We start from the raw sequence: 25,089 nt of genomic DNA, 5'->3' as shown, positions 1-25,089 counted from the left end.
CACTGTTGATAGAAAGGTTTAGCTGCTTTCTTTGGTTTGCATTGATTTTCTACTTGCTTGTCATATACAGTGTGTAAAACAATTCTAATTTAAAAAGGAAAGTTGACTTTCTGTTCTAAGGAATCTTTTTGAGTGAAAGACTAAGATAGGAAAAGTGTATTACCATCTGATTCACTATTCAGAAATTTTTCCATAGATAATAGTCAATACCATCAGAAAAGCGGGGTCATTCTCCTTGATGGGGTTGAGATAGCCTTAAAGTATAGGCTAAGCAAAATTAAAATCAAACATTAGCCTAGGCCTAACTCTGCACTGTCATGATTCTATGGATTAGTTTGCAGGCTAGAAAATGACACCTAATATACCTTTTAACCATAATTCCAAAAAAGCCAAGTGTAAAAAACATCCCATTGACAGTTTTTCAATGGGTTTGAGTTTCATTCTGTGATAGATAGGCTATTGGCAGTTTTTGGCAATCAAATTTGAAATATTAAATTTATGTACAGACATTGCCATCTATGTAATTGCTTAAGCTTGCTTTATGTCGCCTGGGCAACAGCGGCCCAAACAAACATTTTCCATCATTTATAAAGGGAGAAAAAAAAAATCAACATAAAATGAAGGTATATTGTTACTTGATTAGTCCAATCTCCCTGACAATTATTGTCAAAGCACCACCCTAATATTAAGGAAGCATAACAAAATAGCACTCTGTTGCAAGCTTTACCTATTAGCAAACGCGTAGATAGGCTTTTTAGTGCCTGGGGACAATGTCGGTTTTGCCCGTCCCCCCTCACCGTCACTTCCAAAATATAGATATATCATATTACTGACAAAAAAAAAGTTTGCAGCCCCCCTCGGAGGTCTTGTCTGGGGATTGCTGCCCCCTCTAACTACTCTACTACCCATAGGATAAACTTCTATGAAATACCTTAGCCAGACGGTGAATAGTAATTTTGGTGAAAAGTTCTTGTTAATATTATTACTAAAGAATTTCGGTTGGAAGAAAAGGAGCATTATTGTTTGTATGGATGGAAATTCATTGACACTTTTGATCTTCTACATAACTCAAGCCATCACAACCTGTACAATAGGATTTTCTTTCCGATAAATACATTACATGCATTTGTTTAAATACATAGAAGTGCTTCATATAAATAGAAAAAGAAAAATGTTACAATTTAAAATTGCAAAAAAATAAGTTCCTAGCAGTATGTGCCACCCCAAAGAAATTTCCAGGCTGGATGATGGTGACCTGCCTCGCCTTTTCACCCTATGTGCTTTAGATATGGGAATGTGACATTTTAGCTCTATAGAGAAACATTTAAATTAATTCCTACTCCCCCCGATCTCTTTCATCATTTTTCTGAAGTCTCAGGAAGAATGAGCAGTTTTTCTCTTAAAACACACTTTTGTAGAAATTTACCCTCCTAAACCTAAACAATGACTTACCCCCTTTCATTATAGCTGATAGGCAATCACAGATTACCAAACGTAGCCTAATTTCATTGTAAATAAAGCGAATCAACTTGGTTGAATCCAGTGTTGCCAGCGTTTGGCATTACTTCTTTTGCAACTGGGAAGCCTAAAATATAGTTATTGATACTTTTAAATCAATTAGTATCTCAAAATTTTAAATTGATTGCAAATTCGTCCTCTTCGGGGTAAAGTCGTAGTTTAGTGCCCCCAACCACCTAAACTGTCACCCAACCACCACTGTTATTTTGGCATCTGCTCCCCCCCCCTAGAATATATTCTGCCGGCGTCCTTGATGCTAATTAATGTTTTCAGTTTATATATTTCAAAATTATTCTTAGGCTTGCAAGACAAAGAGCTGTACTAACATTTTATTTTTAGATTAGGTAATAACGTTAATGAAATAAAGTAGAACAACGAAAGGAGATGGAATTGCTTATATGTATTCTTTGACAGCAACTGGTCTTCAAAAAAATATGTAAATATAACAAGGCATTTCGAAAATCCCCCCCCCCCCAAAAAAAAAAAGTAAAGTTAATAATAGAGAAGCAACTTAGTTGTGAAACAACTTTGGTGCTCAGTTTTATAGATTATGAGCAAGCGTTTGGTTCTGTTGATAGAAGAGCTTTATCAAAGGTCTTATCCTTGTATGATGTGCCAGACAAATACACAAAAGTGATTGGTGCTATATATGAGAATACTATTGTTACACTTAAGCTACTTTGTAATGAAATGAGGTTAGTAGCTGGGTGGTTTTGCATTAAACCAGGAATTAAACAGGGTTGTATTTCCATTTTTATCCATTTGTATGGATCATTCTGATGGAATTTGTCTTAACAAGCACAGGAAAGGCAATGTGAAAACACAGAATCAAAATGGCGAAGAAAAACACTCCTGGATATACACTATGCTATTGATTTAAGTGTCCTAGATGAAAGTGTGAGTAAAGTGAATGAACTTTTAGAGGTTTTAAGAGTTCAGGGTGGTAGAATAGGTCTGAAAATTAATACTAAAAACGCCAAGTCATTAAGGCTGGGATCAAGTGAAGATCAGAGACGGCCTTACTGGTGCACGGGGCCTTTTGCAGCTGCCACTGAATGGGGCCTGGCTACATGGTCATAATGTAGCCCAGAGCGGGTAAAAATTAAATTTAACTGAAGAAACAAAAGGAAGGGACATTTATCTAGTGACCAGGGCCAAAAGGTCCTAACAAAGAGGTTTTGATAGTTTTAAGGAATTTGGACAGTTTTACAATCACTGGCCCTGCTCCACATAAAGAAGGGGCCCACATTTGGAAACCCCAACCGTACATTCCACGGCTTCGACTATGAGACCCCTCACTAGGTAAAAAAGATCCCTCACATGATCTTAATTCGTAACAAATTTGTCCCTCTTAGTGCAGGGCCCCGGTAGGTACAAGGCCCGCTGCGGTCATGCCACTTGCCACCCGCAAAGGTCGGCACTTTTCATATTAACTTTAGATGTAAAGGTGACGTTGGGTAGCGAAAAGATTGATCAAGTCCTCAACTTCACTTTCCTTGGGGGTATTGTTAGTAAAGACTGTGGGAGCAGTGAAGATGTTAAAAGTAAAATAACCAAGGCTCAGGGTGCTTTTTTAATGGTTGAAAAAAAGTTTGAAAAAGAGGAAGATAAGTTTGCGAACCAAGATAAGAATATTGGAAGCTACAGTGATGACAGCAGTTAATTATGGCTCTGAAGCATAGACGCTCAAAATAGAAAAAAAAAAAAAAAAAAAAACGGAGGAAGATTTGCTTAACGTTTTCTAGAGAAGCTGACTACTGATTGTTTTTGGTACCCGACTAACTGACCATATTTCAAACAGTAGGCCGTATGATAAGTGTGGTTCAATCCCACTTTCCAGGGCTGTAATAAGAGAACGGTTGTAAAGAGTACGGCATATTCTCCAAATGGAGGATTACATATTATCCTTTCCAGCCAACGGCCAATGTCCTTTCTCGGGCTGATTGGAAAGTAGGTCCTCCGCATTTGTGGTGGGAGGATTTCGTAAAGAGAGATTTAAAAGAAATGGTGCCTCAAAAGTCAAACCCTCAAGATTTGACAAATGACACCTCAAGAAGCTTTTATTCTTAACAAAAATTTCTTTAATGACAATCTAAAAACAAGACTAATTCTAAAAAATATAATTTATTCTCTATTCCTTGACAACCAGTGAGAATTGTTAGTTTTAAGATATACCTTGTGTAAAAGCCAATGCTTCATTATTTTGCTCCAGATGATAATAGTAAACACAGTCCACTTCATAGTTTCTTAATTTACAGCGTCTAAATAATGAAAGCTACATTATGGTGATTCAAGATATAACACGTAGAGTTTTATATAAATTAACGATAAAATAATTTGTTTAATGGCTATAATCAACTGATTGCCGCATGCGCACCTTGCTTGCAATTGCCGAGCTGCGTAATCGATGTATTTGATGTGTAATCGATTGTATAATCAATGTGTAAAAATTTGTATAATTTGTAATCTAGTTATATGATGTTATCTAGGACTCGTGCTTATTTTTCCCACCAAGTTTTATCCCGATCCCTCCACTCTAAGCGTTTTCCAAGATTTTAGGTTTCCCCCTTCAACTCCCACCAATGTCTAAAATAAAAGCTCTGAGACGCGATATCCTTCTAAATATCAAATTTCGTTAAGATCCAATTCGCAAGTTAAAAATACCTTATTTTTTCTATTTTTTCCGGAATAACTGTCCCCCACCTGTCCCCACAGTATGTGTAACCATAATATGTATAATTTGTAACCGATGTGCAATCGATTGTGCAATCGATGTGTAATAATCTGTATAATTTGTAATCGATGTGTAATCATAATTTGTATTATTTTTAACTGATGTGTAATAATTCCTGACTTTCTTATTAATTTTGTCAAAAGTTTTGTAGCAAACAGAGAACAGAATTTAAAATATAAGAAAATCCTCTTCTTTGCGTGTTATCTTTGCTGTCGAGCAAAGAACAGTGATCGGTCCTTCGTACTTCCTCTCATGTTCAATGAAATAGCTGCTTGACTAGACGAAAGATGGAAGTATGTTGATGTTCTTTCTTTAGCTGAGATAGTATCCAGATCAGGGAAAAACACAAATTTGGACTACATAGAACAAGTTACCTTTGAAGTACCAAAATCGGATATAGTATTATATAAAGACAAATGCTCAGTAATGACATTTTCATTTCTTATGAAAAGCAAACCTTAATTTAAACCACCAATAGACACAAACCTCCTCAGGAATACCACTAACCTACTAGGGATAGTAATTGCTCCTGACCTTACTTGGCATGAAAATATCAGAATGATTGTAAAAAAGACAAAGGAGACTATTGGAATGCTAAAAAAAAAACTAAGAAAGTCCGATTACCAAAGGACAAACTAAAATTAATTTTCTATATGTTTACCCCCCCCCCCACTTTTAGGATATACAAGTCTTGTTTGCAATTCACCCTAACAAAAGAAGAAATGAGGAAATTGAACAGGTTCAAAAGAGATCATTACAAATCACATACGAAGGTTTCCCATTGCCTTACTCTTTTTGCCTAAAAGCACTTGAACTTGGCCCCCTTTTTATCTGTCGTGAGCAACTGTGCATGAAATCTGACTCACAACCCTATCTACAAGAGCTTCTTCGCGCCTCCCTTTGTCCCTCTTAGATCCTGACTCCCCAGGAAATTGGCTGTGAAAGTTCCAAAATTGACACTGGTTCAATATAGGTTATAGCGCTATTCGGGAAGCTTTGTTCCAAGTTTTGTGTGTGTTTTGAATAGATCGTAGCTTTTGATAATTTTCCATGTGTTGACCAATTTTAATTGTTATAGTATCTTTGATAATCTTTACTAAAACTTATAGTTGGGACCTTTATATATTATTAGTTTTTTACTTGAAAATACCATGTTTGGGACACGCCTATTAAAGTTTGATCTTTGTTTTCAATAAATGATCTGATTTGTACAAAGACAATTTCCCTACCCCAAAAACGTTTAGAAGATGAATGAAAAGGTGGATTAAATAGAAAAGGTATGGAACTCCTCGTCTCGAAGGAAAAAGGAGCTTGGTGATTCTTGCTTGAATGTCGCTCTTTGTCGTGCAGGAAAATTTCAAAATGATAGAAATTTAAAGCCTGCAGGTGCCTGGGCTGTAAATTTTAACGATCTAAAATTTCTTGACTAACGTCTCCTTGGCTGTAGATGTTCTATTACAAAGTTTCAAGAAGAGCTTCACATGTCAATACTTAAGGCAGGTGGAATTCCGAAGTATAAGGTGCCTCTGATGTTAATTAAATCACTCTCTGTCACATTTCTATTTTTTAAAACAATTAAAACTGCTTCTTTGAAGGGAAAGCTGCTTTCATATGCGGAATTTCTGTTTGTTTTAAGTTTTAATGTCGCTCCTTTCTTCCAGTTAAAAAAACTGGCCTTTTCATTTAATTTCTAAATGTTTTTCAACTAATCAAGGTTCGAATTTGGCTCACAGTATATAAAACTTAAAACAAAATTTGCATATTAATTTTGGAAGATTTATTCCAGATATGAAGGGTTGCCCCCTCCTTAATGCCTTGCTCTTTGCGCTAAAGCTGTTAGCACTTGAAAAAAATTCCTATTCTAATTAAACGACCCCCTTGTTTCAATTTTATTAAACAGTCTAGCTTTAGCGTAAAGAGTAAGGTATTGAGGAGGTGGCAACCCTTCATGTACGGCATAATTTCTGTTCGTTTTTCAAATAATGTCGGTAAATCTGACTCAACCTCTATGAAATATACCCTTCCCCTGCACGGAAAACTCCTCCGTGGAAAGTTCATCCAACGTAAAGTGCACTCCCCCCCCCGTGAAATTCCCTCCAGACGTTCCATCCTCGCTGATAATCCCCCTCCCTTTAAGTAGATAACTTCGAAGACGACACTGCCTTTCCATGACGAAAGTGTAACAGTTCAAAGTAGGGATGAAATTAATCGACAGTGAACTTTTCCTTCTTACAAGATAGATTCTAATATACAAATATACTGGATATATAAACAATAGCCGTTCTCAGCAAAAAAAAAAAAAAAATTGAAAAATTGAAAATCAAAAAAAATATAATTAAACAAAAAAAACAATAAAAAAAAATCAAATGGCTTTAACATAAGAGGTGTAGCTGACCCTCAGAACACTTATCCTCAGTACCTAGGAGAAAAACTAGGCTAAACTAGTGGCTAAAATAGGAGAAAACAAACTCTAATACTGCATTGCCATTAGTTAAAAATGATTTATTTACGCTGTTTCCAGGGTAAACTGCAGAACATCCTTTGGGAACAAAAATTTTCTTTTTGGCCCATCTTTTACGAATTTCACCTCTTTTTTTTTATTAACGAATGGGTCACAAAAACGCAACATAGAAATAATCATATAATACTAACAAAACAAAACGGCATATAATGCTAACAATATTAATATAGGTCCCAACGCTTATTAGCGTGTTTGAGACGACCCAAAAAAGGGACACTTCACCTATTAACACACTTCCTCGGAAAAAAGCTCTCTGACTCCTCCTTCCCCACCCCTACTAAACAATTAATCGACATTCTAAAGATAATATATTTTTACGGGGAACTTAAAGGAATCCACACTCAGTGATTCATCATGCTTCCTTTCCAATACCGGCAGTCACCTCAATCAACACACGAATCGATTTCTCTTTTAACACTCACAAGCATATATTTGCTCCTAAATCAATTACTCAATCCATTTTTACAATACTGGTTAAAACACTGGTTAAACATCAGGAATGCACAGCTTCCAAGCCCCCTAAAAATCGGGGTATCTAATTTTATAATTGATAATTGTACTTAAGCATTAAAGAAAAGGAACAGTTCAGTTTTAAGTTTGATTCTTGCATTACAGATGTCGCGTCTCGCTCGATTCTTTCGTTCTACGCCAGCTGACGAAGAAGAAAATGGCAGAAGTAGCGCAAACAAAGTAGATAAGTCCATTCCAACAGTTGATCTTATTGATGAAGCCTTTCGTGAGCCATTGTACACTCCGGCAAGGGCTAAGACACCTGGCATAACATCTACTTTGAATACTGGCAAAATAGCTACTGTAGCATTTCGTGAAAGTACTGCAGCTTCTCGTCCTGGAACATCTCGACCACAAACAGCTTCAAGGCCAATGACAGCAGTTAAGAGTGCCGGATACAGCTCACGTGGTTGGGGCGAAGGTAGTTCATTTGACCCACTAAACCAGGGAAGACTTCAAACAGGATACACCGAAAAAAAAGATGAAACTCCACAAGAAAAATTAGTCTCTATGGAGCGTGCAGTATGGGATCTTATAGATGAATCAATTACATTAAATGCCCAACATAATTATAGAATCGCCATGGAACGCGCACGTGAAGCTTTGGCACGTGAAAAAGCAGTTGAAAGATTTCGAGAGCAGATGAATATTACCACTCCCCCAAATATTGACCTGGTTTTTTCCGTCCAATTAAATTTGGCAGCCCAATGTAGCGCAAATGAGCTTTATACTGAAGCACTGCAACAATACCAATCAATCATCAAGAATAAGCTTTATGGTGGCGGAGGACGGTTCCGACTGAACGTTGGTAACATTTATGTTAGACTGGGTGATTACGGACAAGCTTTAAAAAATTATCGAATGGCTTTAGATCAAATACCAAAAGCATTCAGATGGCTGAGAGGAAAGATCATGCACAATATTGCTATATTGTTTGTGAAGCTAGGTCAGTTTTCCGACGCAGCAACGACATTTGAGTTCGTTATGCAAGAGTACCCTAGTTTTCAAAGTGGCTTTCATTTGAGCCTTTGTTATTATATCCTTATGGATCAAGAAAGGTTAAGAAACAACATACAGCGAATGATCTCCCTACCAATAGAAGAAGACAATGCCACAGCCATTCAGCATGACAACCATATTACCCTCATGGATATTGCCGAAACGGATGACTTGAGTTGTTTTATTCAAGACAACAAAAAGAAATCAGAGTACAGCATGTTAATGTCCTTTAAACTTCTTGCTGACATAGACCAAGATGGGTCTGCCTTTAGCTGGTGCATCGAAGTAATTAAAGGTTCCCCATACTATAGTTTGGCAGATGAACTAGAAATAAACAGAGCGGTTACTTTACTTCAAATCGGCAATATAAGCCAAAGTACAGACATACTCGTAGGTTTGACCAAGAAAGACCTAAAAGTGGCAGCAATAGCCACAACAAATCTTGCGGGTATAATGTGGTTAAAGGGGGAAGTAGATACTGCTAAAGACTACATCGTTACGGCTATTGACCGGGGATGTATTTATCCAGGTTTGTTTGTTAACTTGGGAAACTGTTATTTCAGCAACGGAGATTATGAAACAGCACGTGGGTTATACGAAAAAGCATTAGATATGGACAATATCTGCGTAGAAGCTGCTTACAATTTAGGATTAGTTTTCAAAAGAATAAACGCGTATCAGGACAGTACGGACTACTTTCAAAAAATACTCACAGTTCTTCGTGGACAGTTTGACGTAATGTTCCAATTAGCGGATATTTACGAAGCAACTGGAGACACTGATATGGCTTCTGATTTGTATATTCAGCTCTTAAGCGTTTTACCTAGCGAGCCACGGGTCCTTTTAAGGTTAGGACATATATATGACAAGCAAAAAGATAAGAAGCAAGCTCTGTATTATTTCTCTGAAGCGCATAGGTACTCCCCTTCTTCAACAGAAGCTATTGAATGGCTATCATCATATTATATAGAGGTTCAACTACCCGAAAAAGCCCTACCTATCCTCGAATTAGCAACAGTAGCACAGCCATTTGATCCCAGATGGCTTTTATTAGTGGCATCAGTACATAAAAAGTGTGGCAGTCTCATGAAAGCGTATGAAGTCTACAAAGCAGCACATATAAAATTTCCAGACAATATTGAAATTTTACAATGTCAGATTAGACTTACGAGTGACTTAGGTTTCCCAGAAGCAAAAGAATATTCTGAAATTCTTCATCAAATAGAACAAGCTCGGTCAAGAACAGCACAAAGGCTGTTGGACAGAACTGGAAGTTCATCCTCGAGGATAAGCAGCTCTGGAAATTCAGATGAATTAAGATTTTCTTCACCGCAGCAAAGGAATGTCGAGACGCTTTCCAGATGGGATTCACCCCGCCCAGAATCCGTACGCCCAAAAACAGCTGGTCTTTCAAACATGGATGACGAGTATATACTTAATAATTTGCTACCTCAATAGCCTATAAATTTAATTGCCCTTACTGAAAAATTGTCAAAATAACAATTCCAAAATCAGAATTTTTGTAGTAAGTTTAATGTCATCTCTGTATATGCTTTAGAGTGAAACCCAACTACCACTTTTTATGATAGCCATATTTACCCTTTTCAGGGATGAAAAGTTGTATTTATTTTTTTGTCTTTGATATTCAAGGAAAAATGGTAAAGTTCTAAACCTTTACATACAAACAAAACTTCTTGAAAACATGTCTTACAGATAGCAAAATCTCCGAAATTTATGTAATGGTCGATCCTTTCAATAGAAGCAATCCCCCCTAATACAGAGCTGTTTATAGGCTTCAAAGGTGTATGTTCTGATGCTAATCAAACTTATAGCCTACATAGCTATTTTTATTTCTACATAAGAAATATATGGGTCACATAAAATCCTTTTGTGATTGGTAGTTCCTTTTCAAGTTTATTTATCTTTCATTTTTTGGTTTTTAAAGATGTTTACTCGTAAAAACTATTTGGAATATGACCAAAATATTTTTGTTGATCTGGTGGTTCTAGATTATGTGATTAAAATACATATACTGAATTTGATTTTCAAAGGTTTTTACTTATATCGTTGAGACCATTTGGAGTTGGATCAAAATATTCAAATATTATGCGGTAGTTACTGTCTATTGGAAAAACAGCTCCATATTTCTGCACTTTTTATATGTTGATTTCTGCTTCATGAAGTGCCTCCAAGCCTTCTTCTCGTGATTATAACAAATAAATAACAGGATAATCAACAAGAAGGCAACAAGTTATAAGTAAATTGATACAAAAAGGATAAATCCAAAAACCATGTAAAAATAAGCAACTAGACTAAACAACAAGAAAAAGCAACAAGAAAGTTGTTAGAATAAGAGAATTGAGTCCAAAAAGTTAAAAAGATAAAGAATAAGAGGAAAGCTAAAAAATAACACTGAAGCAAAACGCAGTAAAAGGATCAATACAAGAGGTAAATGAAATTCAAAAACAGCAGGCAATAATACCTCACAACGAGATATTTAATATAAATACAGAAATGGCCCAGAGAGTAGGTAGGAAGAAAAAACTGAAAACAAAGCAAATAGAATCCAAAAGAAATTCAACAAGCATGAACAATTTGAAGCAAAAGATAATTAGTTCGAAGTGTAAAGTAAAACAACCGAATTGCAGCTGAAATAGTTTAAGTGATCAATAATATAAATCACATTAATACATAGCATTGACAAATTGTATTAAAGATTGACAGGTATATACTACCAACATCCTACAAATGATCAGAACTAGAAAACAACATACAATGATGGCAGAAAATGATCTACTAGTAAAATAAAGAATTAAAGAAGCTTTGTGAAGTTTCTAATTTTTTACGCGAATAGCTTATAATTGTATTGTGGAGCAACAACTACTGATTTTGCTTCTCATGATTAGTGGTCTATAGCTCCAAAGTGATAAGAGATACAAACTCAAAATGTTTCCCGAATATGAGAATCGCGAAACAGGTCAGAAAAGTTCAACTGAAATCTTAAAAATTTTCAGCCGTTTTTCGGAAAAAATAAAACCGTTTTTTTTCCTCATGTTGTAGATAGGGTCAAATAAAGTTTTCCTATGAGCAAAAGTAAGTTATTTCAGAACAACTCTGTATCTTATTTTTAGAGAACATTAACTTATCTCTCTGAGAACTGGAGAACAAAAATCCGTATCTCTTCCAGATTTCTTGTAAATAATTCTGGGCAGTTTTCTGAAATTTTTGAATTGATACCTCTTGAGCTTTTAATCTAGTAATATTATAAAAAGTACAAAAGATGGCATGAATTTTGTAAAAATTTTTATAACACTCGGAGAGACAGATTTTGATGTTTAAGAACCAAGCTGCACTAGTTTCCTAGAAATAATAATCTGTCTGGGGCTTTTCCTATTTGAAATGTTTGTTTTGTAAATTCCTTACATTTTGTCTAATTATGATGCCCTAGCTTCAAAACTAAACTTTTTAGAAATCAAATAACTTCGAGTATTGATAGAACTTCATAGTATCTTTTCAAAACCGAATTGAAACTTATGTATCTCTCTTAAAGTTTTTGGAAATAATACCGTAAATCCTGATTTTGACACATAGAAGTTCCTAGTTCTTTGGGGTTTTTTTCTAAATTTTTCGATTTTTATTATATTTTAGACGGTTAACCCAATGAAAAGTGAGCAAGAAGTCATGCACTCTTCTATAGCCGAAAATTAAATGTAAACTACGAAATAAAAGTCCCAATGAACTTTTCATGGATGTTCATTAACCGCAGTAAATGGACAGTCTGAACACAGACAAAAACAAAACAATGCGGATACAAAGTTGCGCAAGTAGTAATGTGAACACACAGAACTTATTTCACAAGTTCTCTAATTACACGTTGGCCTTACAAATACTAGCATATAAAACTGGAAAATCTTGATAATGGAGCATACAAATTAATTACCCGTGATATATAGTCGCATATGTTGCTCCGCAACCAAGGCCCATAGGTCACAATGGCTGCAAAACTCCACAGGGCCTAGAAGCCGGGGGTCTAGTCTAAGATTATATTCTCTTGTTGTTTTATGATTTTTCGTTGGTTTTCTTTTTTCTCGTTTTCTTTTTATGTTGCAGATGAAAGCTCTCGGACGTAAGATCAAAATACGAAGTATATTTTTTTGTTCTGGTTTTACGTTTTGTCCTGGTTTTAGGTTTTGTCCTGGTTTTACTTTTTGTCATGGTTTACGTTTACAATAATCGTCTCTTCAAAATTGTTTCTGGAGTCAATCTAGTTCGACGTAGGAAAAAATAGTTTTACAGGTAGCAAAAACAAATAAAAAAAAAAAACTTTCCAGTGCATAAATTTATTTCAACTTGATGATACACTTCTAGATAGTAAAAATCTGCTCATTTCCAGCGACATTATTCAATAGTTTCCTGAAAGTAATTTTATTCAAACCTTACTATAAAATAATTGCATCAAAAGTTCAAAAAGATGTACTGTGCATAAAACTCCCTCGTGTACTAGCCTAAGTAAACACATGTGGTTGTGTAAGTTTCCACAATTGAATCAATCCGATTTCATTTCTACTGACCTGGGTACTTTAAACAGTCTGTCCCCGTGCCGAAAGGATAAACTTCACTCCATACATTTTTGAAAGCATAGAACCAAAGCAGTTGATTAAAAAAGCGTTCTTAACTTTGTATATTGTACATGATGCTTCCTAAAAATTAGGATCAAGTCTCTAAATAACGAAACAATTCGACTATCTAATAGCAATACATGTATTTATTCCAAGAGTTGTGTTGACTTTCTTTCAAATTGGCGAAAATTAATCTTTCCTTTCGCAAAAATCTATAGTACTATTTTCTGAGCAAAATTTTAGCACTAAAAAACCATGACTGTCTTCTTCAACAAATCATTCGTGCAAAATAAATTCATATAAACAATGTAATTTCTTTGTCATTATTTATATTGTCTTTTTATGGAGTTGATGAACTTGGCAAGTGAGGGGGAGGGGTAACATAGAACACTTTAATTAGTTTTTTGCCAGTCGAGAGTTGTCCTCAGTCATGAAATGGAACAATATTATACTGGCATAAGTCATTTCCGTTAAACTTAAATTTAAAATCACTAATATAGGCTTAAATCAACTTAGTTTTCCTACTCGTAGCTTTTCACGGATGATTTTCGAAGATCTATAAATAAAGGCATCTAGGATACTGGCTACCGTAAATACACCACCAATTATAGCACACAAGCTAGTCGCAAGATGACCAATTGACCTAAGAAAAAAAAAAACAATCCTATTACAGAATAATACTTCAACCACTTCCACTCTGCTAAGGAGAGACATTTTAATATCTTTTTACACAAATGCCTAAGATACATCCTAGCTCCCTCTCTCGACAATAAAACAGTGGTTCAGTTACATTTTTACGCACCCTGATATGCCTCTTACCACAACCTGCAACCCAGAGTCATCCATAACCTTCCCGGAAGAGTACAGCCACTAACCAGAAAAGCATTAAGCAGTGAAAAAAGAGGGTGGCAATCGCCCCAATTATTTCGCCGTCTCCACTCTGAAATTTTAAAAAGACACTTTGTCATTCAAATCAGAAAAGATTTTTTTTTTGGTATTTTCACTAAAAAATTGACGAAAACGACAAAATGCCCCCTCCTAGATTTTGAATAAGACTTTTTCCCCCTCCCCCTACAGTTTGGTGAATTGGTGCAAATGATCAGAGTAACAAAGAATGACTCCACGTCCAAAATACCATCGAGATTGACCATCTCATTTAGTAAGCTGCAAACGAACACGTTTTGGCCTCCAGAGTGAGCCAAAACTGTACACATAGTAAAAAAAAAAGTAAAAATAGTTTCACATAAAGCTACAGTTACTAGGTCTTTCCATTGTTTTCCTTCGAGTAAAAGGATCCCCAAGGTCTTTTAGGCTCCATTTTAATACAATTTTTGCTTTTATTATCCCCAGTACATTTTATTATTTATAAGTTCTGCTAAAGTTTCCCTTCCTGTATAAGTATCCTTATATATTCCTGTAAGAACAGCAAACAAAGAAAAAAGCTAAAAAAAAATATTGTAGCACTGATTGACCAACACGTTTTGGTGACCACAGTGAGCCATGACTGCACACAAAGTACAAAAAAGTAAGAATAACTTCACACACAACTACAGTTACTAGGTCTTTCCACTGTTTCCCTTCGAGTAAAGGATCCCCAAGGTCTTTTAGGCTCTATTTTAATACAATTTTTGCTTTTACTATCCCCAGTACATTTTAAGTTTTATTTATAAGTTCTGCTAAATTTTCCCTTCCTTTATAAGTATCCTTATATATTCCTGTAGGAACAGCAAACAAAGAAAAAAGTTAAAAAAAAATATTGTAGCATTGATTGACCAACACGTTTTGGTGACCATAGTGAGCCATGACTGCACACAAAGTACAAAAAAGTAAGAATAACTTCACACAAAACTACAGTTACTAGGTCTTTCCACTGTTTCCCTTCGAGTAAAGGATCCCCAAGGTCTTTTAGGCTCTATTTTAATACAATTTTTGCTTTTATTATCCACAGTACATTTTATTATTTATAAGTTCTGCTAAAGTTTACCTTCCTGTATAAGTAACCTTATATATTCCTGTAAGAACAGCAAACAAAGAAAAAAGTTAAAAAAAAATATTGTAGCACTGATTGACCAACACGTTTTGGTGACCACAGTGAGCCATGACTGCACACAAAGTACAAAAAGTAAGAACAACTTCACACAAAACTACAGTTACTAGGTCTTTCCACTGTTTCCCTTCGAGTAAAGGATCCCCAAGGTCTTTTAGGCTCTATTTTAATACAATTTTTGCTTTTATTATCCACAGTACATTTTATTATTTATAAGTTCTGCTAAAGTTTACCTTCCTGTATAAGTAACCTTATATATTCCTGTAAGAACAGCAAACAAAGAAAAAAGTTAAAAAAAAATATTGTAGCACTGATTGACCAACACGTTTTGGTGACCACAGTGAGCCATGACTGCACACAAAGTACAAAAAAGTAAGAATAACTTCACACAAAACTACAGTTACTAGGTCTTTCCACTGTTTCCCTTCGAGTAAAGGATCCCCAAGGTCTTTTAGGCTCTATTTTAATACAATTTTTGCTTTTATTATCCACAGTACATTTTATTATTTATAAGTTCTGCTAAAGTTTCCCTTCCTGTATAAGTATCCTTATATATTCCTGTAAGAACAGCAAACAAAGAAAAAAGCTAAAAAAAAATATTGTAGCACTGATTGACCAACACGTTTTGGTGACCACAGTGAGCCATGACTGCACACAAAGTACAAAAAAGTAAGAATAACTTCACACACAACTACAGTTACTAGGTCTTTCCACTGTTTCCCTTCGAGTAAAGGATCCCCAAGGTCTTTTAGGCTCTATTTTAATACAATTTTTGCTTTTATTATCCCCAGTACATTTTAAGTTTTATTTATAAGTTCTGCTAAAGTTTCCCTTCCTTTATAAGTATCCTTATATATTCCTGTAGGAACAGCAAACAAAGAAAAAAGTTAAAAAAAATATTGTAGCACTGATTGACCAACACGTTTTGGTGACCACAGTGAGCCATGACTGCACACAAAGTACAAAAAAGTAAGAATAACTTCACACAAAACTACAGTTACTAGGTCTTTCCACTGTTTCCCTTCGAGTAAAGGATCCCCAAGGTCTTTTAGGCTCTATTTTAATACAATTTTTGCTTTTATTATCCCCAGTACATTTTAAGTTTTATTTATAAGTTCTGCTAAAGTTTCCCTTCCTTTATAAGTATCCTTATATATTCCTGTAGGAACAGCAAACAAAGAAAAAAGTTAAAAAAAATATTGTAGCACTGATTGACCAACACGTTTTGGTGACCACAGTGAGCCATGACTGCACACAAAGTACAAAAAAGTAAGAATAACTTCACACACAACTACAGTTACTAGGTCTTTCCACTGTTTCCCTTCGAGTAAAGGACCAACAAGATCTTTTTAGATAAACAAAATTTGACACACATTTTTGTCTTTAATATTTTAAATGCATTCCAAGTTTTATTTAGATTTTTCTTACGTTTGCTTAAATTTCTCGTTCCTGTATAAGGTTCCTTATATATCCCTACAAGAATAGCCAACAAATAAAATACATAGAAAGAAAATATTGTAGCACCGATTGACCAAGAAAAAAGAAACATATTATAGTACAGTTCTTTGTCTGCAAACTAGGTTAAATACACAACATATTTCACAAAGACCCAAGGAAGAGTTATGCAACTAAATACTTCAGCAGCTAAATCTCCTTAGCTGCTTGCAGCTAAGGAGATTTAGCTGCAAATTAGCAGCAATTAGCAACATTAGCGACAATTATTCTGAAGAACGTTGTCACCTTAATAACAACATCACAAAAAAAAATCTATATTGAAACTTCAGCAGCTCCATTGCCATCTGTTCTGTCATAGGGGGTTTGACCACCCCCAAATGTTTGTCCGACTCGTAAAAACGACACAAAAATGAACATAAACAAATTTTGATGCACTTAAATCACTGTCAGCAGCTAAGTCTCATTAGATAATCATTAAAGTGATTAACAGTCAAACAGTATGTATTCTTATAAGTCACGGAAATCAAGGACAACTTGACAAATTTGTGGGACAGCGGGGTGGGACCCTTAAATCCCAGGCTGGTTCTGATCTTTGGGACGCTTGGTCATCATAACTATAATGAGATCTTTTCACAGTAATCTAGGGTACAGACTCTTTTGATGAAAAGAAACGGGCAGTTCAGTAGCGAAGTCCCCTCCTCTAGATATTAAAGTGTTTCAACGGTCATATATTACTATGAGTATAAGCTCAAGGCCGCATCAAGGGGGGTCTACTTGGTTTGATCCCCAATCCCAAATTTTGTGCGATTCCTTAAAAAGTGACAAAATGCACGTAAACACATTTTTGATGCCTTAGGGCAATTTTAACGAACATATTTATTTTCACAGAGACTCAGGACAAATTGACAGCTTTATACGACAGCGAAATAAGACCTTTAAATCCCAAACAAATCCCAAAGTGTTTTTGATCTTTGGGATATAAGGTAATCGTAACTATAGTAGACTACTTTTGTAATAATCTAGGGTTGCGAGGTCATATAGTTTTTACCATAATTTTACTTTTTTTCAACCACCTAAAAGACATGAGTTTTTCTTCTTGTAAAAGTACCTCTTGGATTTTTTTTGTCCGTGGAAATTATAGAACGATGGTTGAAAACTTTTGGAAACGAAACAATTATCTATAAATAGCCAAAGTATTGTAAAAAAAAGTGGTTATTTGTTTGTAGCTACAAAACCGGTGTCCCTGCCAACCTATAATTCCTAGTCGAATTTTTAGTATCAGAATCAATCTCCACTTTTATAAGTTCCTCATACTGTTTGGTACACACCTTTTGTAGTGACAATAAAGAAAGCAGTCTCTCTTTATTGTCTTATTCTTAATTGTCTTATTCTTAATTATTCTCTTTCTTAATTGTCTTCTGTTCAAATTGCATAAGTCTTCGTAGGATTTCAATTGCTTATTCTTAATTATTCTCTTTCTTAATTGTCTACTGTTCAAATTGCATAAGTCTTTATACTATTTCAATTGCTTTTGTTCCATCATGACAATCATATACTTACTTCTATTTACTAGCAGATCATATTCTTGAAAATAAAAGAAAATTTAATCTTGTTGCGTTGGCGGGGTCTCTCCGAAAAACTTTTCTTGATCCTGACTTGAGTCCTATTACTTTATTACCGAAAACCACGAAAGAGAAATGCATTAACTATCTAAATTAGCATTGAAATACTTATTTTATATACACAGTTTTTACCTTCTATATTCGAATATCTTTACCATAATTGGCGAGAGTTCATAGCTAAAGAATACTCCTGGCAAACCTCCTTCGCCAAGAGAAGAAACGACCTGAAAAAAAGCAATAATTATTAAGTATCTCCATTTCAGGCACGTACGAAGGGATTTTTTTTCGGGGGGGGGGGCTCAAATCATTCGAAATAGCAGATGTAAAGTAGCACTTTATTTTTATTTAGTAACTAAATAAGTGCAAAAATCACGTATATCGGAAAATACAGATTAACTTTAACCTGTAGTATTGTAGCGGATGGGGGGAAGAAGGCTGAAGCCTCAAGAGTACGTTTTAGGCTCAGGTTATGTTCATAGCGATTTAGAACAAGTGATTAATCTTTTATATCCCGCTGATAGAGAGATTTTAGGGTTAACAGTGCAATATGGGTGCTGTGGGGGGTAGTTCTACTATTGCGTAAACGTCGATTTTAATGAAAAATGATAGTTTCCAAAATTGACCCATTAAAAGCTATACTTTATCCTGAAAAGGGAGGATAAACGCCCTAATATCAAAGATAATTCTATTTTGCTGTGGAAAGCAAACTCTCTTTACAAAAAAAAGAAAAAAACAAAAAAAAAAAAAAAAAAAAAAAAAAAAAAAAAAAAACGTACAATCGCTAATTACTTCAAAGAGGGTAAAAATTTACACAGAAAATGGGTTAATAATTAGGCAGTGACTTGACCGGATAATTGCATACAGTAAAATCCCCCCCAAAAAAGGGCTTCACACATGTATCTAGATTCTTAATAAATGTCCTACTTTTGCCAGAAATCCCAAGAAACCATGAGGAAAATAAACATTTCACAAAATTTCGCCATTTAAATCACGGGGCGAATAGTTTCTAATTTCTTATATTAACGTATGGCATTTTTTTTTTATATATATATTTTGTGGTCATCAAGTACTTGATAATTTGTGCAACCATTTCGCTTAGTTCTCAACTTGGAACTCCGATCCGCATTTCACAATCCTTAGGCACAGCCACGCAGAGGCGTCAATTCGGGAGGAGGAAGCCATTTGCCCCTACCTTAAAATTTTAAAATTAACTTTTTTGTATCTTAATTGAAAGAAATTTAAAAAAAAATAACAAATTCCCTCTCTTTAGATATTGAAACATACATTTTTTTTGAATTGGTGCTCCTGTAACCCTGCTTCCCAAAATTATAAATTTATTGCTTTAGGAGATGATTAAACATATTTTGTGCTTTAAAAATCCCTTTAAAAATAACCTAGTCAAAAATCCCGTATCCCTCTGTCCGCACATTCAGGGGCACCAATTCACGAAAGTATTGGGAGTTAAGAATATTTTAAAAAGAAGATACAAACCGAACATATTTTTGTAAATCTGCAGGGGGGGGGGAAGTAAATAAAAATGTTAAGCGAATAAACATGCCAAGAAATTATACTGAGACACAAATACCTTAGTGTGTAAAGTAGCAGAATACTGGTTCGATTTGATAACAGTTCCATTTAAGGCTTCGAACACCGTTGGGACAGCTTTTACATAATACGTGAACATCATCCCTCCTGAAAACAGATTCATAATTTATCAACTATTGCAAAGTCCCTAAAGGCAAAGATATGCCCTAACCTGCCTTGATAAAATAATTTTTTTAAGACGTCTATTCAACTACACTTAAAACAATTGGAACTCAAATGAAAACAGTGTCTGTAAATGTATTCCGATTAGGACATGCGTTTAATTCCAACGGTTTTCAGAGGTTAAAGAAATAAAAAGAGATTATTTTTTGGCAGTGCAGCCAGAGCTACATGTCCAAGTGGGTTCAATTCCCTTACAGGTAAGGGGGGGGTGTCCTATAATGGAACGATATATATATATATATATATATATATATATATATATATATATATATATATATATATATATAAATTCTTTATGCTACAAAAAGTACACATACCTATCCTTTTTTAGATTTCACCAGGGTGGGGATCAGGGTATCAAGGATTTTCCAAAGTTTACCAATTTATTGGGAAGATAGCTCTTCTTATAAATATAGTATATAATAAAAGGTTATAAATCATAGACTTTATAAACAAGAGAGTAGATATACTAACAGGTTCGTATGTAGGATATTCTTTAAAGAGGGATCCAATTCCATAGGGGAAAGGCATCTATTATGTGGAATGTCTTCTTATAGTCATTATGCACACTATCACATTCTTTCAAATTTTTCATTTTTAGGAGGGGGGAAGGGATTCAGATCCGTTCACCTTCCTCTCCTAGGTAAAGTCTTGTCTACTAATCTTTTGCAACATAAGTTGCATCGATGAACTGAATGCCAAATGGTTTTAAGGCGGAGATTTGTTCGTAATATATAAACCAACATCCTAACACAGTGTTTTACCATTGGAAGTGGTTGGAGGAGAACGAGCCCCCGTCCCATGCCCTGTTTGCCCCAAGACATCCCTGTAACTCCTTGCGGCCTCGATTCCAAATTTCAGATTACAAGTTTAATCAGAATGATCAAGAAAATCAAAACGACGCGCCTCCAAGGGAGATATGAGCCATACAGCCCGAAGGGTAAAAGGCCCAAAACATAATCGTTCTTCACACCGATACATTTTACTAGAAAATGTAGGCATTTTGCACCTTGATAAAATCAGAATTTTGTAAGTATGGTAAATAAGTATGATGGGCATTTCATCCACCCCTTTCAACCATCAATTTTGTAGCAAAAAGGTCGGAACATTTAACCTTGTTTGAACCAGAATCGTGCAAGACGCCTCAAGATCAGTAGAAAAACAATTCAGGGTATCCCCCGATTTGGGATAGCATTATTGAATCTTTTCGGGGAGGCAAGAAGGTTCTACCCCTCCCCCGGAAAATATCCCCCCTCCCGCGAAATATACTCTCCCGTGGATAACACCCCTCAGATAATTTGCAAGGAGGGGGTTTCTCAGCGAGCATGGAACTGTCTGGAGGGAATTTGACGGAGGGAGGGGACTTTACATTGGGTGGAATTTCCACGGATGAGTTTCCCGTGAGGGTGGAGAGTATATTTCAAAGAAGGTGAGCCAGATTTACTGGCACCTCTTGAAAAACGAATAAAAACTATTCCATATATGAAGGGTTGCCCCCTCCTCAATACCTAGTTCTTTACGCTAAAGCTTGACTGTTTGTTCCAATTTTTTAAAAGCGTCTACTGAAACATGAAGGCCGTTTAATTAGAATAGGAAGCTGTTTTAAAAGAGCAAACAGCTTTAGCGTAAAGAGCAAGGTATTGAGCAGGGGGCAACCCTCATATGCGGAATAAATCTGCCAAAATTAATTTTTAATGCACGGTGAGCCAAATTCAAACCTCCATTAGTTGAAAAACGTTCAAAAATTACATTAAAAAAAAAAAACTTTTTAAACTGAAAGTAAGGCGCGAAAGTAAGGAGTTGCGAAAAAGAGCCAAACTTTAACGTAAAGAGCTAGGCACTGAGGAGGAGACAACCCCTTTAATAAACGGAATATTTTCTGTTCGTAAGTTTTAATGTCACTTCTTTCTTTCAGTTAAAAAAACTTGTTTTTTTATTTAAATTTCTATTAGATCTAGTAGCCTCTGTAAATGATATGCCGATTTCGCCACTAGAACAGTGATGTCGTACGCAAACAACAAAACTGAGATATACTTTACAATGCTGTGGCAAGGGCAGATCTCATCAGCCTCAAAGTTATGCCATGCAAAAACGTTCCTCTCCAAATCCTTCTAGCTGGGCCACAAAGCTCCTAAATCCTAGAAGAGACCTCAAAGACGAGAAAAGAAAAACTGACGAAGTTTGGTGGGTTTAACAAGCTCAATCTGATAAGCCCTGTGCATTATATTTGTAGAGCAGCTGGCAGAAATTCTTCAGTACAAGTATCAAACAACATCAAGTATCAACAACAAGTATCAACAGTATCAACAACAAACAAGATTCAGTACAAAGATCAAACAAGTATGTAACCTCTTCGATGCAAGGTAAGATGGATTTCCACCACAAGAACAAGCAAGTAATTAACCCCAAGCTAGTGATTACTTTATTGCAAGTAAGAAAGTAAGTCCAAGATACTGAATGATCAGTACTAAAATGAACTATGCATTGGTTCGATGGAAAGCAAGCTAAGTACTGATTTGGTGCCCTAACAAGTCAGGTTCTGACTATGCGTAAAAGCAAGCTAAGTCATGAATGAGTGCAAAAAATATTCAATCCATGTAACACACTGACTAATTGGGCATCAGAAAAGCTGCACCTTGTTTCAATTAAAATTCCGCAATGATATTTATTACGTGCTATTCAAGAATAAAAGTGATCCAATGACCCCTCCGATATTCTCCAACTTACTGCCGATTTTTTTGTAGAAAGGTAGATATAATGAACCGGTTTGAACTGGAGTCATGCAAATGATTGGAGAATCAAATTGAGGCCATGGTCCCTCCACCCCCCTTCAAATATATAACAGTAAAGTAGGCATTTAAAACCTTGCTTGAACAGGAATCACCCCTCCGGCCCCCCAAGCTCTAGACCACCGACAAATTATACCAGAAAGAGGCGGATGTTATATTCTGTGTGAAATAAATCATATAAGGAATTTCAACCTTTATAAATAAAACTGAAAGTGGGCTTATGAGATTTTCAGCAGAAAGTTAGGCAAGTTTTTTCTTCAATTGGCTTGAAACTTACAGGCCATGGCCCAATGAGACACAAAAATATTTATAGAGGCGTATGCTAAATGTCTAATCTTTGCAGTAAAGTGTGCTAATCGGCCTAAGACTTAAGGGGGCAAGAACCATCGAATAACGGGTCAAAAAAGACAGATTATCAGAGGCGTAAGCTACTTCCAAACCCCACCTACTCTCCCCAGGAAGGTACCCGGATCCACTTGGAATTTGATCGATAATTGGCTATAGTCAATTAGAAGTAAATTTATGCCACTGCCTTTTTCTGGTTAACCCAACAGGAGGCTTTGAAGTTTCAAAAGTCGGTAATTTTGTTTTCAGTAAAGCGCAAATTATATTCAAGCCTGTAGTGGCTTTGAGATGGCGCAAGCCCTATTTGTGGTCATTTCTATTGTTTTCCGATTTTTAAATGGCTATTAATTTTAATTTCTGTTCGTTTTAGGTTTTACTTATTTATTTATTCAGAGTGACACTTTAGTTTTGTACTTTTTTGTCTAATGCCGCCGACTTCAGTTTTATTGCCAAAAATGGTAAGGGCCTGGATTGATAAATATGTTATTACATTTTGAAAAGCTGCGTATAATTCTTGAATAATGTGTCAACAAGAACAGCCTTCGCTTGTCATAGAGCCAGAGTCTACAGTATGCGAGCAGAAATTGGGTTTTATAGTATATCAAAGAAGACTATCTGAAGATGCACCGCAAAGCTTTTTTTCTTCAAGCCATTTTGCTGCTTTGGAGTGGAAAGCTCCGTTCAACTAGGAGAGCTAACAGGCAGCAGTTCGGAACTAAAGTTAGATTTTAATTCGAAAATAATTAAAATGTGCGAGGATTCCCTGGCCCCAAGGCTAAAAAATTTTCTTGGAATAAGAAATGGAAAAATTTAGAGATCCAGAAAAGGAGTATTTTCCCATGGATCTGAAAATGCTGCCCTCTAATTTTACAAGTCATTTCTATTCCTGATTTTGGTTATGCTTTCTATTTAATTTTCTGTGCTTTGGACTGAGACAGAGGACGTGAAATCATATGTACCTGCTAAAATTTATTAGTTCTCCTATTGCTAAACAAATTGGAAGTTTCCCTTTGCTCCTTCTTGGTAGTAACAGTAGATAGTTGGCCCAAGGTCAGAAAATAAACATTAGAACTAAAAGAGATATAATTCCCTTTCCAACATTGATCGATACTCCTTGGAGAAATAATGAATTCATGATGAATCAGTTGTTCCTATGAAAAACTTGTTCCTTAGGTATATCATTTTGAACATTTCAAGGCTATGCAGCTTCTTTGTAGCAGTATATAAGAACAAGAGCTAAGAGCTCATATGGCACTTGTGACGAGGCGAGAAGAGCTAAGAGCCAAGAGATCATATGGTATGAGCTCTAACAAAATTCTATGAATCAATAGATTGATTTAAAAAGGAAAATAAGAGGCTTAATGCCGGTCAAGATTTAAAATAAGAGCTCTGAGTCACAAAGTCCTTCTAAATATCAAAATTCATTAAGATCCGATCACCCACTCGTAAGTTATAAATACCTAATTTTTTCTATTTTTTCCTCTCCCTTTTGCCCCCCAGATGGTCGAATCTGGGAAAACGACTTTATCAAGTCAAATTGTGCAGCTCCCTGACACGCCTACCAATTTTCATCGCCCTAGCACGTCCAGAAACACCGAACTCGCCAAATCACTGAACCCCTCCCCCAACTCCCCCAAAGAGAGCGAATCCAGTACGATTCTGTCAATCACGTATCAAGGACATTTGTTTATTCTATCCACCAAGCTTCATCCCGATTCCTCCACTCCAAGTGTTTTTCCAAGACTTCCCCCTCCAACTCCCCCCAATGTCAAAAGATCTGGTCGGGATTTGAAATAAGAGCTCTGAGATATGAATTCTTTCTAAAAATCAAATTTCATTACGATCCGATCATCTATTCGTAAGACATAAATATCCCAATTTTCATGTTTTCCAAGAATTCCGGTTTCCCCCTCCAACTCCCCCGAATGTCACAGGATCTGGTCGGAATTTAAAATTAGAACTTTAAAGCACAAGATCCTTCTAAATATCAAATTTCATTAATATCTGGTCACCTTTTTGTAAGTTACAAATACCTCAATTTTCAAAATTAACCCCCCCCCCAATTCCACCAAAGAGAGCAGATCCGGTCCAGTTATGTCAGTCCCGTATCTTAGACAGGTTTCTATTCTTCCCATCCAGTTTCATCCTGATCTCACCGCTTTA

The 25,089-nt window shown here is 35.6% G+C and overlaps 2 protein-coding genes across 2 annotated transcripts in view; one reads left to right on the top strand and one right to left on the bottom strand.

Moving 5' to 3' along the window:
* The first annotated feature begins 574 nt into the window (after positions 1-574).
* Positions 575-12,588, top strand: LOC136041184 (intraflagellar transport protein 88 homolog). Its single transcript, XM_065725740.1, has 2 exons — positions 575-623; positions 7,389-12,588. Exons 1-2 carry the CDS (start codon positions 618-620, stop codon positions 9,738-9,740), a joined length of 2,358 nt encoding a protein of 785 aa, XP_065581812.1. The 5' UTR covers positions 575-617; the 3' UTR covers positions 9,741-12,588.
* Positions 12,589-12,691: 103 nt separating this feature from the next.
* Positions 12,692-25,089, bottom strand: part of LOC136041185 (endoplasmic reticulum-Golgi intermediate compartment protein 3-like) — a 69,491-nt gene continuing 57,093 nt past the window's right edge. Inside the window, exons 7-9 of the mRNA XM_065725741.1 lie at positions 19,611-19,717; positions 18,158-18,249; positions 12,692-13,544 (exon numbers count right to left, since the gene is read on the bottom strand). Coding sequence (XP_065581813.1) covers positions 13,409-13,544; positions 18,158-18,249; positions 19,611-19,717 — 335 coding nt within the window. The 3' untranslated portion in view covers positions 12,692-13,408. The remainder of the gene's footprint in view (positions 13,545-18,157; positions 18,250-19,610; positions 19,718-25,089) is intronic.

This window comes from Artemia franciscana, unplaced genomic scaffold, assembly GCF_032884065.1.
Source record: "Artemia franciscana unplaced genomic scaffold, ASM3288406v1 PGA_scaffold_1179, whole genome shotgun sequence".
Lineage (NCBI taxonomy): Eukaryota > Metazoa > Arthropoda > Branchiopoda > Anostraca > Artemiidae > Artemia > Artemia franciscana.
The sequence above is the reverse complement of the archived record's forward strand: the minus strand, read 5'-3'. Positions and strand labels throughout refer to the sequence as shown.